Genomic DNA, 18,157 nt, shown 5'->3' with positions numbered 1-18,157 from the left:
AGCGAAAACCAAACATTGTTAGTAACTTGGACTTTAGCTGCTCTTACACCAATGATCCAGCTTTCTTAATTAGATTACTTAGTTCAACTTCAGCACTAGTAAAAGCAATATATTATTAGCACCTGAAAATGTGGATTAAAGCTGTTTTGTACCAGTGACTCAGCTTCACGAGTTAGAATTCAGTGGAATGATGAGACTTCTTAGCACAAGATGCTTTCCCCTACATAGAGGACTTAATGATATAATTGCCTCTTTAGAAAGATTGGTTTAGAACCAGCTCTTACCAGTAAAACCCAAAGGATTATTAATGTTATCTGTATCATTGTAATATTGACCAGAGATTTTTAGATTTCTCAGAAGGATTCATAGATTTTTAGATTTCTTAGCATTTGATTTGTTTTTCTGTGTTCTTTGTGATTGTATTGTAATTGTATGTACAGAGCTTTGAGTGTCTCGTTACTGAAATGCGCTATATAAATAAACTTACCTTACCTTACCTTATCACAATCAAATTCAACTCTCAATCAAAACTCAAAGTCCAGACATAGACTAGGTCACTCCAAAACCTCCATTTTGTTTTTCTTTGGCATTCAGAGCTGGACTTGCTGGTGTGCTTTAGAACATTTCCCTGCTCTATAACCTAAGTGCACTCTGACAGAAAGCAAGAATGATGTCTTCATCAATTATAGCAAGTTATTCAGACCCTGAAGCATCCCTAAACCAACACAATGCTACCACCATGTTTGATTATATTGTCAATGCGCTGTCGATGAGTAATTTTGGTAGGCGACCTACAATTGGGGAGTTTCATCGATGTCCCTTATTTGCTCTATTTGTAGATATCGCCTCTGACTGTGGTTCACTGAAGTCCCACAGCCGTTGTCAGGATTTCAGTACCTAGGCCTGGATATTGGTATTGAAATTAAAGTATATTATATTTTGGGAAATATAGTTTCATATTGGGCTAAGAAGGCTGGTAGACCTTTTTTCTCTTAATAGTGGAAACTTCTTGTATTTAGTTTTTATTTTTCTCAGATATCAAAATTTGTTTGATGATCAAAAACATTTAAGTGTAGCAAAACCAAAACATCAGTTTTAAATATGTAACCAATCAAAAGAGGATTATATTTGCCTTATATTTGCAACTTCCCATCTTCAGGACTTCTCAGATGATCCATAAACTAAATTATTTCGGATATGTGAGGAAAAATATATATAAAATATATAATTTGTCTTTTATAATCTTACATATGCTTAATCTGAAACATTTTTAATAAAACATATGCATACTCTAAATATTTAAAGAATTCATCATAATACAATATTTAAGGGAATACATGTTGGATAAAATCAAAGTAAAACCTGAAGAGTGCACTTTAGAAGAATAATACTTGTATTCACAGTACTGCAGCTGTATATCTGCTCAAGTTTTAATAGTAAATATTTTTTTGATTGTCCTCAACACTGAATAAGAATAAGATGTATTGAATAGCCAGCGGGTGGCGTAGTTTGATCAAAACATGAAAGTTAAATAGGCCAGTATGGGGCATCTCAGATTCTGCCTTATCTACAGTACATTAGCTCGTGTAATGAACATATTTAATGTTTTCCTTGTCTTTTCAAACAAGTAAGTTGTAAGTGGCAGATTAGGCTTTCAGTGTTGCATGTTACAGTAGTTTTGGGGAACTATGAGCATTGGGTGCGAGAAATATTGGGAACATCAGAACTTTGGCCTGCATGAAGGACAGGTCAGGAAGTTCAGAAATCATTCTGCCAGCTTCTGCACTCAGCTCTTCTTGTGCTGAAGGCTTCCTGATCAAGAACAGAAACACGAATCAACAGATTTAATGAGTAATAGCTCTTTTTCTTTTTTGTATTTTATCTGATGTACAAATAGAAAATGTAGAGTATGTAAAACATTTTTGCAGCAGACCTGGTAGATATGCTCGTCCTCTCTGCAGCGGACATCAGGCGATTCAGAGTGTCTTCTCTCTGGCTGTTTTCATTGCCAGTTACCAGTTTGCAGATGATTAATTCATACAGCTCACGGTCAACACCTTTAAATGCAGATGTGCATAACACATAAAAAGGGACAAACGCTTCAAGAGAATTACCAGAGCATAAACCAGCACTGATGAGGTTTACAGAACAGTGCACCAAGTTCTGCAGTTTCACGTGCTAACCTGGAGGAGGACTGCTGGCTCGGCTGCTGCTGCTGGTCCTGCTTTCATCTTCAGACCCAAAATAATCAAGGTTGAATGAGGACCAGACTGTTAGCAATAGGAGAAATTAAATGGAAATGAGGGTGGATTCTGGATCTGTTTCCTATTAATTAAAAAGTAGATACTACAATCCTAATATTTTTAACCTCACTGATTGTTTGTTAATGATTCCTTTAAATGCACTTTATTTTGTTTACAACCACCGCTTTAAATAAAAAAGCTTATTATAAGATGCAGTTACCCCTATCTGTGTATTTAAAGAACCATATTATTCTTCATAGAACAACCCTAAACAAAAATGAAAATTGAAATTCAAAAATCATATTCCAACTTTGCTTTCAACCAGAGAGCAAAGTTGTTAAACTTTTACACAAGAGTGAAGGTATGAGAAGAAGACGGGCTGAAACCACACATGAAGGATCAACTGATTTATTTCAGTATTTACGATAATTTTCCCAACGGTACTTTACGCAGTGCATAATGTCTCAAATTTAGCAAAATAAATTTGAATACGTGGGAAAAAAAAGGTTCTGATCATCAACAGTTTAAGGAGAAATGAAAACAATGCTGGTACAAGGTTCAACGTATCAATAAAACGTTCTGCTGTATTTTTAAAGCAGAAACAACTTTAATTGGAAGCGAAAAAAAAAGAATTATGATTAGAATGATTGTTTTACATATTATCTCAAAATGAGGTGCTCAGCTTGTAAGACAAGTTAATGTGCACAAATAATAAAACATAAGGTCGAAGGTTCAATAGAAAGTCACAGCCTGAACTGAAACTGCAGGTTTTTAAAGCTTTAATATAATAATGTGAATGATTTCTTTATTTTTGGGTGACGGTTCTGCCTTTTATTACCTTCTGAGATCACAGTGCCCTCTACAGTTCACCAGACGTTACGGCAACACTGCTTCATTGATCAGGAAAAACACGGAATTATCCAGGTTTAATAAAGAAAGCTAGTATTTCAGGAGTTTTAGGTGTTATTATATTAAAATGAAAACGATCAATGGGATGAGATCATTTAAACAGATGTTTATGTTGTTGTCATTTGAGGGGGAAACTCTTCATCAAGGGAACACCTTGAGTTTCAGAAACATGCTGATCAGGTCAGTTCATAAAGTTAATATAGGTGTATTTACATTAGTTAGGGTGCGCAGCTGTTCACAATAAGAAACTTTTGTCCCCCCATCAAATAATTTCCAATTTCTAGTCAATATTTTAAGTATTTCACCACAGGCACATTTCATGTACAGTGCTTTGGTTAAGTATTCATACCCTTTGAACGTTTTTTTTTTTTTTACCTTTAGTAACGCTACAACCACAAACTTTAATGTATTCAAGTAGGATTTTATATGGCAGGCCAATACAAAGTAGTGCATAATTGGAAGAAGGATAGGACACGGCTTTTCATTTTTTACAAATTAAACCTGAAAAGCGTAGTGTGCATAAATGTTCAGCCCCCATCACTCTGATACCCCAAAATAAAATCCAGTTGCACCAAGAGGCCCATGGTAATGCTGGAAGAGTTGCACAGATCCACAGTTCAGGTGGTTAATATCTCACTAGAATATTAGTTACGCACTCCACAAATCTGGCCTTTATTGAAGAGTGCTGAAGAGAAAGCCAGAAGAAGTCCTGTTTGTGGAAAAAAGTGCCTTGGTCGGATGAGACTGAAATTTAGCTTTAGTGTGTGCAAGAAACCCTGCGGTGACACATGGTGTCGGTGGCGTCATGCAGCGGGGAAACTGAAAATGTATGTTCTCCCCATCCAGCCTGACTAGGCTTTTGCTATTCTGCAACAAGAACTAGGCAAATGTAGAAGTCTCTAGATGTTAAACGCTGGTTGAGTGTTGACTGAGGCACTTCCCACACTTCCCAGATTTTTAACGGTTATAACATTTAAAAACCAATAAACAATTATGAAAAATCGCAATAAAATACATTGACGTTTGTGGTTTTAACGTGAAAAAAAGTGTACGAATACTTTTGCAAGACACTGTCTTCGTGAACAATCATCGCTATTTTTGTCATACCGTCGAACGATTCTTTTCAAAACACATGCAGCAGAAAAATTGCTGGTGTAGCAAATTCTAATAGGTGATTTCTAACAGTTTTTGCCAATGAGTGAAAGCAATTTGAAATACTTAAATGGTGAAGTTTTATGTAGAATAACCTGCAGCATAAAGTACACCTAAACTAACATCCACTATGGTAGCTTAGTCTGGGATGGTTAGAAAAATGAAAGCTGTGAGTCCATTTGTCTTGACTTTTACTTGAAACTATGCAATAATAAATAAAAACATCATCTCTTTTCAGAACTGCGACATTTTTTTACGTTCAAATTTTGTTTTTTTCCAAAACTGCACAAGTTTGATTTATAGAAAAAAATCTAAATATCCCTGAGCAAAGATGAGCTGATAACCTGAGCCGATGTGTATTACTGACATTTAATCTGTAAAGTCTTTCCAAAGCTTAGGGAACCAGCAAGGCCTTGTGAGGCAATAAACATGTATAAACACAGAAGAAAAACCAAGCAGAAACCCTTTTACGTCAAATAAACACCTGGCTCAGGCAGCAGGCAGAAGTTAGCCAGTTTTACCACAACAGGATCATAAAGCTGGATTCACCCAGGCTTGACCCATATCAGGTGTTACAACTCAAGATGACTATATAAACCCCTTTTCTCACCACACATGGGGCTGATAGATATGAGATAAAATGCTTCAAATGGTGGCAGCAGGTAAAGGAGACAATAGAAGATGGAGTCTGCTGGGTTTTTCCGCCGTTAACAGTTCTGATTTCCGTTTTTATATTTGCTTTCACATCAGTCATACTTTCACCACCAGACATAGAGCTGTTGACAGCAACATGATTTCAGCGCTACCCCACTGCAGCTGGGAGAAGGAAGGAGAAACACAGCAGAAAAACGGCAGAATCAGAGCATGCTCCGGAAGAGGTGAAACGCTTTTTGGCTTTATGGCAGCAGCCGTCGGGTGTGGCTGGTAAACTACTAGGGGTGAGGAGCTCGGCAAGGGGACGTACCCTCCTGGGAGCTGCTAAGGCCTCTGCAGCTCCAGTCTGGCTTGTTCAAAGGAAGCTCCTGATTAGACAGAGATTATACAATATTTACATCAGTATTCCAGCTTTAATGCGTTCATCCTAATGTTGATTTTGAAAACACTACCTGCACCGAATGTGTCGAGGATTCCTGTGTTTCCACGGGCCCTGAGGGTGCTGAGACAGCTGTGCGTCCTGGAGAGCAGACAGCTGGTGAAGGGTCTTTGGTGGGATCCAGCATTCCCTGATAAAATATTAAGAAAGGAAGTTACATTTTAAAACACTGGGTTTAGCAACATTACCATAAGAGGCAGCATTGTGGAAAGAATCTAGATCATTTTCCCGGTAACCTGATGACTGAGTTTATCACCCTGAAACATAAAAAGTTAGAGAACTCACCAGAGAAGAGGTGTAAGCTGGCACAGTCACCGCCTGCTTCTTTGTGCCAATAAAAACCTTTCAAGGGGCAAAAACACAACATACTCACTAACGCATTCCAGCTCAGCTTGTTAGGACCAATCTGAATAAAAAGTTATCTGATGACAAACTTACAATGTTCCTAGGGTCCACACCAAGGCACCTGAGCAGAGTTGTGTTACTGTGTGAACCCCCCCACTTAAACTGGAGACCAAGCGAGCAGTGGACGTCCTCACGTAGGCTTAGCATCAACTGCTGAATCCTGGGAGGAGTTGAGAGAAAACACAAAACAGCAAGACGGGTTTTTTTTTTAGTTAAGACAATCTGATTTATTAAATGTACACCCAGTCCACTACTGCAAAGTCCAGATCTAATGTGCACTAAATCAGAAATGGCAGTGTGAAACCAAAGAGAATTATAAGAATTTGATTTTTTTAAAGAAGTGTCATCATCTTTGTAAGTGAGACCAATCAGGTTAGATAGACAACCCTTGCAAAACAGGTTTGGACAATCAAAACAGAAATAAAACCCCTTGCAAATGACATGCAGATGGCCTGTTTTAATGGATGAAAGCAAAGTGTTGGGTGGATCCTTATCGGTATACCTACGAGCAATTAATGGTAAATGGACTGAACTTATAAAGCGCTTTTCCAGTCATACAAACCGCTCAAAGCGCTTTACACTAGAGCCACATTCACCCAATCGCACTCACTAACGTTCACACATTCATACACCGATACGCAGATCGGTAGGCAACTTGAGGTTAAGTGCCTTGCCCAGGGGCACATCGACATATGGCAGGAGGAAGCTGGAATCAAACCCACAACCTTCTGATTGCAAGACGACTACTCTTCCTACTGAGCCACAGTCGCCTCAATCAAACTTGTATTTCAATTGACACTTTTGCTATAAAAAACCCCCACAAAAAACATAATTGCCCCCCCAAAAATTATGAATAAAATGATTTTGCCACATTCTCTTTTCTCTGACATCCTCCATGCTGGAAACGCAGATGGAGGAATCTCCTGTAAATGCAGAATGTCTTTAAATTTGGTCATATGTGGATGAGAATGAATCTGGGTTTTCCTCTAAACTTATTCAGTCTTTTCTATGAGGTTTAAAATGAAGGAACGGTGATGGACAGAAACTATATCGGTCCTTCCAGGTTCTGGTTTGTCTGTTCGATGTGACCGCTTCAGCTAAAGATCTGGTCTCATGCAGAGAGACATGGGAGAGGGGAACAGGGTCTTTTTTTATTTATCCCACAAACGTGTCCTTTTGTATATAGGCCAAGAACATTTTTTTTCCCTCATTGGATCAGAACACCTTCTTCCACATTTTTATTCTGTCCCTTACAGGGCTCCTTCCTCTGCTGTAGATCTCTGCAGCTCCTCCAGAGTTACCATAGGCCTTTTGGCAGCTTCTCTGATTAAGGCTCTCCTTGCGGGGCTTGGTAGACAGCCATGTCTTGGTAGGTTTTCAGTTGAACCATACTCTTTCCATGTATGCTCAGTATGAGGGATTGCTGCAAAGTCAACACCAGTGACTGTCCACTGTCTCTACATGCTCATCCAGGAGGAGTGAATGCTGCAAGTCACTGACTGGATGCAATCTGCTGGGTTTCCTTAGACAGAAAAACTTTTTATCCAATTTGAATAATAAGCTAACTCCGACTGCACTGTTCAATGATTTGGATTAATTGGAATGTATGAACCTGACTGTTGTGAAGTGCCTTGAGACAACATGTGTTGTGAATTGGCGCTATATAAATAAAACTGAATTGAATTGAATTTTGAAATGATGCATGGGATATTGTTTTATAACCAAACCTTGCTTTAAACTTCACAGGTCTGCCGTTTCTTGGTCTTCGTGATGCTGTTTGTTCACTAATGTTCTCTAACCAACCTTGAGGCCTACACAGGCCAAATGGATTTATATTGACATTAAATAACACCTAGATGGTTTCTATTTACTCATTAGGTTACTTGTAAAGACAATTAGCTGCACCAGATTATATTTATCTCAGTAAAAGGGGCTGAATACAAATATAAGTCACACTTTTAAAATTTATTTTGGTAAAACATTTTGAAAAACATGAATAATTTTCCTTCTACTTTACAACTAAGCAGAACTATGTGTGGGTCTATCAGATGAAAGCCCAATGAAACAGATGGAAATTTGCAGTTGGACTTGACAGAATGTGAAAAGGTTGAAGGGGGTACAAATACAAACCAAATTAAGGGTATATAAGTAAAACTATAACCATTTTTTACATGAAATTCTGAAAAATATGAAAAAGGCAAAAAAAAAAAAATGAACCTGATATAAAATAAAATGTTATTTAATTGTAATAAATAAAGTGCATTTCAATCTGAGAGAGTAATCGTGACAAATAATTCTGATTTCAATATTGAAAAAAATAAAATCAGTTGCATAACAGAGCAGCCCCAGCAACAGACTTTCAGTTCAGTGATAAACTCAGAATTTTATATCTTAGGTAACAGGAGCAACGTAGGCTTGTGTCTCATTTAGTTAAATTCTTAATAATAAATCAGCCATTCATCAGACCAGCCATGAATATCTTTTATAAACCTCTAGTCTGGACACAGCAACTAAGTTGATTGTCATCACCTCAGAGCATGGTGGAGTTCTGGTATCTCCTCCTCAGCCTCTGGAGAGTCCTGGGTGTGAAGTAAAGCACCAAGGTTGGGCAGGTCCTCCTCACCTTCCACAGCTGGGACCTGTATTTCTGGGAAACTGGACTGGAGGAGCTGCTGGACATGGCAGGACAGGGAAGCCTGACCATTGAGAGAAAACAGGAATGCAGATGAACGGTACCAAAGACAGGATTAGGTTTTAGAGAACAGTTTTCTACCTGACATCTGTTTATTCTTGTCACTCCATCTTGTTCTGATTCCTCCCACTTGTCCTCATTGACCGGCTCTCTCCACGTTCTTCCCACCGCTGGTGCCCTTTGGTCCGTAAAGTCCGCCCACGTTGGCCCCTCTTCACCGTCCTGCACGGGTGCCGAGCAGAAATCTGCAAAGCTGTCACTGGGTGGAAGAGTTCCCAGGCTCTGCACTCCTGTATCAGCTGTCTCAACGGGTTCCCTGTGATGCTCCGTATTAATGTCGATAAAGTGTGTACATTTCTCTTGAGTGTGTGTACCAGAGTGTGGCTGGCAGGAGGTAGCAGAGGTTTCCTGAGTCGCATTGCAGTGAGAAACAACCATCTCCGACTGAGACAGGCTGAGGTCTGCCATACTGCTGCTGACGAGGGAGTCAGAATTTCCACAGCTTTCCATCATCACAGATAATTTCGCATCATCAGTCTGACCATCTTGAGATGTATGGGATAGAACATTTGGTTCCAGCTCCGCAGAGGCACCCTCCAATGACAACTCATTATGACAGGAAGCTCTGTCATCTGAAGCAGACCCCTCCACAGTGATAGTCTGTGGGAATGTCGGAGTGTTCCTAGGAATATTTAGCCTTTCCTCAGCAGATCCAAAATGTATATTCGCCTTCTCTTCCTGAGACCCACGGTGGTCTTGAGGTGGTTGCACGAGTGCTGCATTTTTTTTCTCACAGTGCTTGTTCTCAACGCAGACACCTCCATTTGCCTTACATACGTGCTGGGATCTAGGCTCAGACTCCATAACCTCTCGTCCTGAATCAGGTATGTGTTCGTCCACGCTGTGGTTTCCCTCTTCCACTTTGCCATCCCACTGCTCTGTGAAGCCACAACACCAGGGGTGTCCCACCTGCTCTGTGAACAAAGTGAAATCAGCAAACCCTGTTTCCTCCACAGAACAGCTCGCTACAGAGCCAGGGTGCAAAGAAGATTCAGGATTACTGTTCCCAGATTCCTCAGATGGAGTGTGTTGTGTTCGTTCGGTCAGGTGATTAAAGCTGGGGCTAAGCAGGTGGGTTGCTGGCTTGTCGATGGGAGAGGTCTGTTTGAAAAAGGGTGGTGGCTCCGTAACGTCAGGATGACCGAGTGGGGAGCAAACGCCCCCCACAGAAAAATCCCCAAACTCATCCTCCTCTGACCCCACCTCGTCATCACTGTCGCCATGCAGCGGAGGGGGGGAGTAAGAGGGCAAAGGCATTACATCAGGCTCCATACGTTTGTCTAGCAGGACCCAAAGGCCTCACGCATCTGGTAAAGAAGATAAAAAAAAACAGAAAAAGTTGAATCACAAACCTTAAAACACATTCAGCTCTGGTTGTCAGGCAACTCTGGCTTGGATTAAAAGACTTCAGCTATTAACCTATAAAATACTGCCGATGAAATCCATCTAGCTAAACAAGTGAATCCTGAACCCATCAGACGCAAACTAAATATCTTGTGATTAGAGCCAATAAGTGTAACAGCCAAAACAGTGGATTTCAGAAAACATCACCATCAAAATGGTTCATTGGGTTTTATCACTTGAATTCATCATAACATAGCATGCAGAAGCCTCAATACTAGAATATTCATTATAAGCAGGATTTATAGATGATAAAAGTGTTAAAAAGTAGGGGTTGCCGATCGATTGGCCATATGGCTTCGATCGGCACAGTTTCCTAAATATTGGGTTATCGGCGATCGGCCGATACATACATGTGAAACCGATCTTATCCACCAATCTTATCTACGAGCATAAAGGTCTGAAAGTCACCCAGTGTCCCCTTTTGCTCTGCTCTGAGAGGGCTAATTGACAGACCCACCCACCAGGTCATGTCCGCACGTGCGTGGTTCAGAATCAGAATCAGAATCAGAAAAGCTTTATTGCCAAGTACGTTTTTGGACATACAAGGAATTTGTTTTGGCATAGTCGGTGCAATACAGTACAAATTAAACAGTACAAACATATCTACAATATAATATAAATATAAGTGCACAGTTTTAAGTGAGTGAGAGTAAATAGTGTTCCCACTGTTGACAACATAAGATCGGAACACCGAAGGTGTGTTGTGACCCTATAACACCTGACAGTGTCGGTTATTTACAAAAATTGGTATTGGCCAAAACCGGACTCAGCAAGTCAGGCTTTTTAAAGATCTGTAATCAGTGAACAGCCAGAAAACTGCAATTGGTGCACCCCTATTAAAAATAATGCTGAATAATGTTTTAGATATGACAGAAGCCTCAAAGAAGTGGAAACACTCCATAAAATATAAAGTACAAACAGAATAAACTATACGCCCACTGACATAACAAAACTTTGATTTTGAAATTAAATTGGTACTTAGCAAGCCTGGTGCTGGGTATGTAAATGATTTGATTTGCAAAAAGCTGGAGCATCTAGAACGGGCAACAGAGGGCATCATGGTGGAGTGACAGTGTCATCTGACAGCTGCTGAAGTATCTGACAGTCAGTTTGAGCAGTGAGGTGGACAGACACAAGGTGTCCAAAACCGGCCAGATCGCGGGAGAATTATAGTACTGTGCTCCAAATAATGCGCAACTCCATCCAGACAGACACAAGACCATATTCCTTTCTGCCGTGTCTTCCTGACCTACATAAAGCAAACTACAGGTCCACTTTCCCATGAGTAACATCAGAACTAAAAGAGTTGTTTGAGGACGTGCCATTACCGGGGACTTGGACTTGGTGTTGTATCTTGTTCAGCAACGAAACTCAGTTCTATATCACCATGTATGATTATCAGGAGCATCTATACCAGCACACAATGTCGCAGGCACACATACAAGTGCTGCTTCTGGCATCACGGTGTGGGGAGCCGTAGAGATAGACTTCCTGCCACCTCTGCTATTGACATGTCACATGAGCAAATGACACACTACTTTCATTTCAAGACAGTGATAATTGAGATATTTTAATTTGGCCTAGCAACCAGACACTTAAACTACACATGTGCAGTACTGTTAGACAATACGGCAAGTCTGGCATGTTGGACAAGTAGGAAAGTAGATTTTAAAATGTCTTGACAGCATCTTTAAAGACTCAAACTCCCCACAAGTAAATTAGATTCGAGGACTATTTTAAGATGAGGTAGAGAACTTCTTCAAGTAGCACTTAAGCAACGCAAACGCCAGGACGACCACTTGTCAAACAACACCCAGTTCTGTGGTTCTTAGGACACGCTTGGTCCAATATAGGCTGGAAAGTAACCCCTACCACCCAAATCAGCGTATCAACAGTAACCTCAGGACAGCACACCAGGCACAGAAGTCCAACCAATTGCAGGACATACACAAGTCATCTTGCTCAATGTTGATAGTTGAAATATACTTTGCAAAGGTGCAAGGTATCCCTGAAGGTAACCTCGGGGCTTCCTTTCATACGTGAAATACACCGTGCCATGCACAAGTACTCATACATCTTGAACTTCTCTTTTTTCACATTTAGTTATATTTCGACCATAAATGTTGAAGTATTTCGATAGATCACGAAAAAGTAGCGCATGGTCATGAAGTAGAAGAAAAACTGAGGTGTGCATTTGTATTCAGACCCCCCGTGAGTCAGCAGTGTATAGAAGCCCCTTTTGCTGCAATTAGAGCTGAGTCTAGAGAGTGAAATGTTTTGCTTATTCTCCTTTGTGAAAAAGCTCAAGCTCAGTCAGATTGGGCGGAGAGCTTTTGTAAACATCAATTTTCAAGTCTTACCACAAATTTTTAAGTCTATTTAGATCTGGACTGACACAAGAACATGCTTTGATCTTAGCTCTTCCATTATACCTCTGGCTCCTTGTTTATGGTCCCTTGGGTTTTATTTAATATCACCATAAAGGGGGATGAATACAGAAGTATGTTTCTTTTTTTTTTTTGGTAAACAATTTAAAAACCAATACTTTCCTTCCACTTCACAATTCTGCGCTCCTGTGAGTTGGTATATCACATAAGATCACCAATAAAATACATTGAATTTCAAAGTTGCACTGAGACGAAATATTTCGGTTTCTAAGGGTCCTGTAGTTGTAAAGATTGATAAAGAAAGACATCAAGACTGGGGTTGTTCTTTTTGTTGTTAAGACTCTCTGCTGACTGTTTTAGAGGAAGTTGCCTTCCTGTGTTTCCTTGAAGTTATATGCTTTGTTTTACATTTGACGTTCCTGTCTTTAATTCAGGCCGTGAGGTGTTTGTGGGGGGGGGGAGAAAGAGGCCAGAACCCGAGTCAGTAAACCGATACAGGAAAGATAATCCCCCGCAGCTCCTAGGTAATGGATTAACGGTTTTATTATACCGTCCTTTAATTTAAACACGCTTGTTTCGCCGTTTTAATGGCATGTTACATCCTTCATTGTTGTGTTGATGCTCTGGGTTAGCGCAGCTTTTTGGGTTTGTTGCCAGTTAAGCGAAAACAACCACTATGGTCCTACCTTGTCCTTTCCCCCCAGTCTTCATGCTGAGTAGAGCAGACAGGTGACAAAAACAGACAAATGTGAAGTCATAAACATTATGCGAAAATTAACACTATGAAGTAAAATAAAAAAAGAAATTATCAGTCACAGTAACCTGACACTGACAACTAATTGTGTTTTAAACAGAAAGCTGATCCCATTAGCTTATTATTTTGTTACCATCGCAGCAGATTAGCTAGCTTTACCACCCGTTGTCGGGTTATGTCGTATTTTATCAGTCAACAAATGTCATATTATGGAATCTTATTTAAAACAAACGACTAAAATTTAGTAATTATAGCTTTTAGATAACCAGCAGCAATAGATTTCGCTTGCCCGTCAGATTCGCAGTTCTGTTCCTCCATCACCTCCCTTAGCACTATTCTGTGTTGGAATGAAGTGGAAAGCAGGAAACACGAAGAGGTCTCACTCTGCCCCAGATTGCAGGTGATCCTTGCTGACAGAGAAAAGCAGCAACAAAAACAGGTGGGATTGGTGCTATAGTCTTTAGACTCCTTAAAAATAATTAGCGCGCAGTAAATGTGTCAAAGAGTAATTTAAACTACCATGAAGAATCAGAGGCAATCTTGTAATATACAACAATTTTATAATCATAGCTTAGTGTTAACTCTTTGAAATAGACAATCTATGGCAATATCCAAGTGGCCTGAGTGAAATAACACCCCCGCTGGCGGAATTTGGCACTACACTTCATTGTATTTGCCTGTCTGCTCCTGCTGGTTTCTGAGGATGGAATAACGAAAGAAAAAAACGAGCTCCATGAGTTATGCAAGGTATTTTTTACATATAATTTCAAAATAAAGGTTCTTTCATCTTGTTTATTCTTAACTTAACTTTCTTAACTTTAGTTTATTTACAATATCTTCAGTTCTAAAGTGTAACTAAAACAATTGTAATTATAGTCAACAACACAACCAATGTTTTTGGTTCTCCATGCTCAGTTTATTTAGATGACATAACAATAGGGAGTAAAAGGACCTGAAACACAACAGGCTTCTATATATGTAAACCCGTACACCAAGTTTTTTAATGGGTAAAAAATAATTTGCATTCACAATTCTTATCGACTTCTAGATTTTATGAGGAGTAAAATAGCAACTAATTAACATTCTACATCTGATCAAGAAAAAACCTGCACAAGAGCATGTGATTTTCTGGCTTCGTGGATCTTCATGTGCACACTGAGGTCTGAAACTGTATGAAATTTTTTGCCACATCGGAAGCAGCGAAAGGCCCTCTCCCCTGTGATGTCTGTTGTATATGAGGTTTGTCTGGAACATATTTTCAGGTGATAGGAGTGTGCCACCATTTTGCCACAAGTGTCGCAGAAGTACGGTTTTTCGCCTGTGTGTTTCCTCATGTGAACCCTGAGGTTTGAAGTCTGCGTGAAGGTTTTCTCACAGAAGGGGCACCTGTGCGGCTTCTCGCCCGTGTGGACCCTCATGTGCAAAGCCAGACTATCTCTACGAGCGAATTCCTTGAGGCATTCAAAGCATTTGAATGCTTTGTGTCCAGTGTGGGCCTCTTCCATGTGCCTGATCAGATCACAGTCCCTGATGAAGGATATGCCACAGATACGGCAGGACTTCTTATCCAGGGTTAGTTCCTGCTGCAAAAAGGAAGCATCACTGTGACTTCGACCAAAACAAGACAAATCTGAGCCAGCACTCTCATTCCACTCATTGTGCACATCATCGTTGTTTAAAGTCACAGTTATGGAGCTGACTCTTGGCAACAGCTGGGGCTCAGCATGAGGGGTTGTCTCTGATTCATAAGGAAAAACTTTTACATCTTCTGAGGAGTCGGTGTCCAGGTCTGGGATAATGCAGACATCCAGCTGCTCCTCCTTTACCTTCTGATGCTCCTGACTTTCCTTTTGTTCTTCAACTGGAGACTGAATTTGAATCTCTGGTACTGATTGGACACCTATGAGACAAAATAAACCCAATAAATGTTAATCTTTAGCAAATATGTTTAAGAAATGCAATGAATTTATGTGTAATTGTATTTAAGGTTGGTAAAGGTTGAGTTTATTCTTGTGAAGCGACAGAAATACAGATGTAGCACATAATACCGCTGCATTACGTACACCGCGGTTACTTAGCAACAGCTGCTTTGACGGCGTCGTCACCTACCTTCTTTGAACAAAGATACTCGAGGCTGTAAGACGGTCAGCTGCTCGATCTGCTGTCTCAGCTGGATGATTTCTCTCTTGGAGCGGACCACCTCTTCTTGATAGTCCGTTATTGTCCTCTCAACGAGCCCGAAGATCTCCTCTGCAGCCGCCGTTAGCCGCTCACTGACCAGCAGCCTGAGCTGCTGCATCCCCGACATGACGGGAACCACCCGGAGGAGCCAGGAAACAAAAGGGACCCCGCACGGACTGTCAAACAAAGAAACAATCACTGCAGTGCAAAAAGCCTGACCATAATCTAATTAAATGACAGCAGCGTGACTTGTTTCCCCCCCCCTGCACGCCTATAAAAGTAAAATATTTCTACATCGCCCCCTGTTGTTATGGAGGTTGTGTAGCAGCATTTAATACCACCCTTCAGCTCATCTGCACTTTTGGTTGTGGTTTCTCTCAGCTTCCTCTTGACAATAACCTTTAAATCAGGCCAGTTTGCTGACCAACCAAGCACAACGATACGATTGTTGAAGTGGGTATCGGTACTGTTGGCTGTGTAAGAAGATGACAAGTTCTGTTGGAAAATTAAATCAGCAGCTCCATAAGGCTTGTCAGCATGAGAAGCTCCAAAATTTCCTGGTAGACGGCTGCACTGAGTTTGGCGGTCCATCAGATTCTTGGCCATCTCTTATACACCCCACAACTGCAGAATCATCCAAGTATTTCTGCAGATGACAACAGTCTGTCTTGTACTATATATACTTATATATAGTAAATACGTATAGTTAACACTGGGTCAATCAACTTGGCCTCTGTACTTCACCTGTTTTCCTCCAGATTGTGGTACTTTTTTGTGGCACTAGTAGCCTTTATTTGCAGCATTCAAACAGGAAATGGGCACATAGAGAGAAGGGAGGAAGCCATGCGGCAAAGGTCTCAAGGTCGGGAAACAAACCCCAGCTGCGTCAAGATCTTATAGCCTCCATATATGGGGTTCACGCTCTGTCTCTATACCATACACTGCCCCAGATTGTGGTACTTTGATTTCCAAATGAAATGCAAATTTTACTTTCATCTCAAAATAGGACATTTGACCCCTGAGCAACAGTCCTGTCACTTTTCTCCTTACCCCAGATAAGACTCTTCTGATGCTATCTCTAGTTCAGCAGCGGTTAAACACAAGAAATGTGACAGTTGTCACCCATGTCCTGGATATGTCTGTGTGTGGTGGCTATTGAAAAACTAACCCCAGCTGTATTCCATACTTGGTGGATCTCTCTCAAACTCTTCAGTGGGCTTTGCTTCCCAAAACACAAAAGAGCTATCTCTTATGCTTGTGCACCTTTTCTGCCATACTTTTTCTTTCCACTAAACTTTCCATACTTCATACTTTTCTTTCTGAAACAAAAACAAATAGCAACGAGCCCCTGAAGCAGAACTGTTAGCATTCATTTCACAATTTTAGATTGGTATTGTTGGAAATAAAATCTTTATTAAAATTAAAAAGAAATAATGGGAGCACAGTAATGTGAATATAGCCTATTATGGTAGAAGATCCAATAACAGGTAGGATTACCTGCACTGGTTGGGGAAGAGCCTGAATGGGAGTCAGGGAAAATGGCTCTTTGTTTAGTGATCCTTGATGGCACCTCCACCATATTATTTTAAAATATGTGTGTGAATGCTAAATAATTGACAACATATCCGTCACACAGAATGCTTTTAGTGGGTCTAGGTAGGTGAAGGTTGCATTAGCAGAGCCAAGCTACAAAGGCACATTTTTGGGAGCAGCATGTTTTGCCAATGCAGAGGACAGGCTGACTGGATAAAAGATGAAGGTAGGTGGGTTCTGCAAACGTTAGGCAAATGTCTAGGAACATTTGCTAAAGGTTACTCCAAGCGTTAGCTGTAACTTTCAGCCATGCGGACCAAAGGTTAGCAAACAATTCCTGCAGAAGCTAGCTGTAACTTCCAGCCAACGCAGACCAGAAGTTAGTGAAAGGTTACTGCAGAAGCTAGCTGTACATATTAGCCCATATTCCCTGAACATGAGCGAAAGGTTACTGCAAACGTTAGCTTTTACTCTTGACATACTTTTCAGGAAATTTAAAAGCAACCTTTAGCCAATGTTCACGAAACATTTTATTGACAGGACAAATGTACTTTAGTTGAATGTTCCCTCAATGTTACTGTTTTTTCTAAAACTATCCATAATGACAGTCAAAGGACATTTGCTGATGGTCTATTGCCGATGGTTAACTAACCATTACCGAACAGAACAATTTCAAGAAAGCCGTTTTCTATTTTTTTAAAAGTGATTAGACCATATAGGTTTCAAGTTTTTTTGTGTAATATCTGACACTGTGTTTTTTTTTTATTATTTAAGGATATCATACTGTGAGAACCTGACACCTGCCTTCTCTGGTGGACCATTTTCCACATTTAAAAACAGTGGCTCCTGTTAACAGTTTTTATTCTAAATGTGCAGCGTCAACCAAAGCATCACCATCTAACAAAATATTTTTATGTTTTGCTTTATCTTCAGGAGCAGTTTCCACTCTTTGTAATGTATTTTACATGTAGTAGATCAAGTCATAATTATTAATCACTGTCATCTCCTAAAATCAGTTAAAAGAATTTGTTAAATTTAAACATTCCAATAAATGTGCGAGGAATAAAGAGTTATGGAAGAGACAAAAACCAACTTCAAACTTCCAAACATAACTGAGATCTGAGAGTGAAATGCAATAAGTCTTTGCCAGCATTATCTAAACATGATATACCAGACATTATGATTTCTAGTTTCACACTTCAAACCAGCTAAAGGGGGACTGTCTAAAACAGTAGTAGTGATTATTAACAAGCATAATTTTCCAAAATGCCAACTCTAACTGAAAACATTGAATTAAACACTGAATTTAAGAGTTACATACAATCTGACATCTGACAGGGAAAA

General features: G+C 40.0%; 2 protein-coding genes across 3 annotated transcripts; both read right to left on the bottom strand.

The window, feature by feature from the left end:
• Positions 1-1,131: 1,131 nt before the first annotated feature.
• aftphb (aftiphilin b) lies at positions 1,132-13,509 on the bottom strand. 2 transcript variants are annotated; one of them, XM_047352165.1, is made up of 11 exons: positions 13,389-13,499; positions 13,032-13,057; positions 8,576-9,861; positions 8,332-8,498; positions 5,836-5,962; positions 5,683-5,739; positions 5,411-5,527; positions 5,269-5,326; positions 2,184-2,270; positions 1,934-2,057; positions 1,133-1,812 (listed from the first exon to the last, which is right to left on the bottom strand). In XM_047352165.1, exons 3-11 carry the CDS (start codon positions 9,824-9,826, stop codon positions 1,668-1,670), a joined length of 2,133 nt encoding a protein of 710 aa, XP_047208121.1. In that variant the 5' UTR covers positions 9,827-9,861; positions 13,032-13,057; positions 13,389-13,499; the 3' UTR covers positions 1,133-1,667. The 2 variants fall into 2 exon arrangements, with proteins under 2 accessions (XP_047208122.1, XP_047208121.1); XM_047352166.1 differs by lacking the exon at positions 13,032-13,057 and having other exon boundaries at positions 1,132-1,812; positions 13,389-13,509.
• A 484-nt stretch (positions 13,510-13,993) lies between these two features.
• Positions 13,994-15,572, bottom strand: LOC124859282 (zinc finger and SCAN domain-containing protein 12-like). The gene is made up of 2 exons (XM_047351994.1): positions 15,209-15,572; positions 13,994-14,999 (listed from the first exon to the last, which is right to left on the bottom strand). The coding sequence occupies exons 1-2, from the start codon at positions 15,405-15,407 to the stop codon at positions 14,194-14,196; spliced, it is 1,005 nt and encodes a 334-aa protein (XP_047207950.1). The 5' UTR covers positions 15,408-15,572; the 3' UTR covers positions 13,994-14,193.
• Positions 15,573-18,157: the final 2,585 nt, after the last annotated feature.

This window comes from Girardinichthys multiradiatus, chromosome 22 (assembly GCF_021462225.1).
Source record: "Girardinichthys multiradiatus isolate DD_20200921_A chromosome 22, DD_fGirMul_XY1, whole genome shotgun sequence".
Classification (NCBI taxonomy): Eukaryota; Metazoa; Chordata; class Actinopteri; order Cyprinodontiformes; family Goodeidae; genus Girardinichthys; species Girardinichthys multiradiatus.
Note: the sequence above shows the minus strand (reverse complement) of the source record. Positions and strands in the feature narration are given on the sequence as shown.

Bases quoted from the DNA above. Each gene is read 5' to 3' on its own strand.
- aftphb (XM_047352166.1), bottom strand. From the start codon at position 9,826: ATGGAGCCTGATGTAATGCCTTTGCCCTCTTACTCCCCCCCTCCGCTG. The intron at 8,499-8,575 runs GTAGAAAACTGT...CTCAATGGTCAG, and splicing joins CAAGAATAAACAGATGTCAG to GCTTCCCTGTCCTGCCATGT. The intron at 5,740-5,835 runs GTAAGTTTGTCA...GCCCCTTGAAAG, and splicing joins GTGTGGACCCTAGGAACATT to GTTTTTATTGGCACAAAGAA.
- LOC124859282 (XM_047351994.1), bottom strand. From the start codon at position 15,407: ATGTCGGGGATGCAGCAGCTCAGGCTGCTGGTCAGTGAGCGGCTAACG. The intron at 15,000-15,208 runs GTAGGTGACGAC...TTTGTCTCATAG, and splicing joins AGTATCTTTGTTCAAAGAAG to GTGTCCAATCAGTACCAGAG.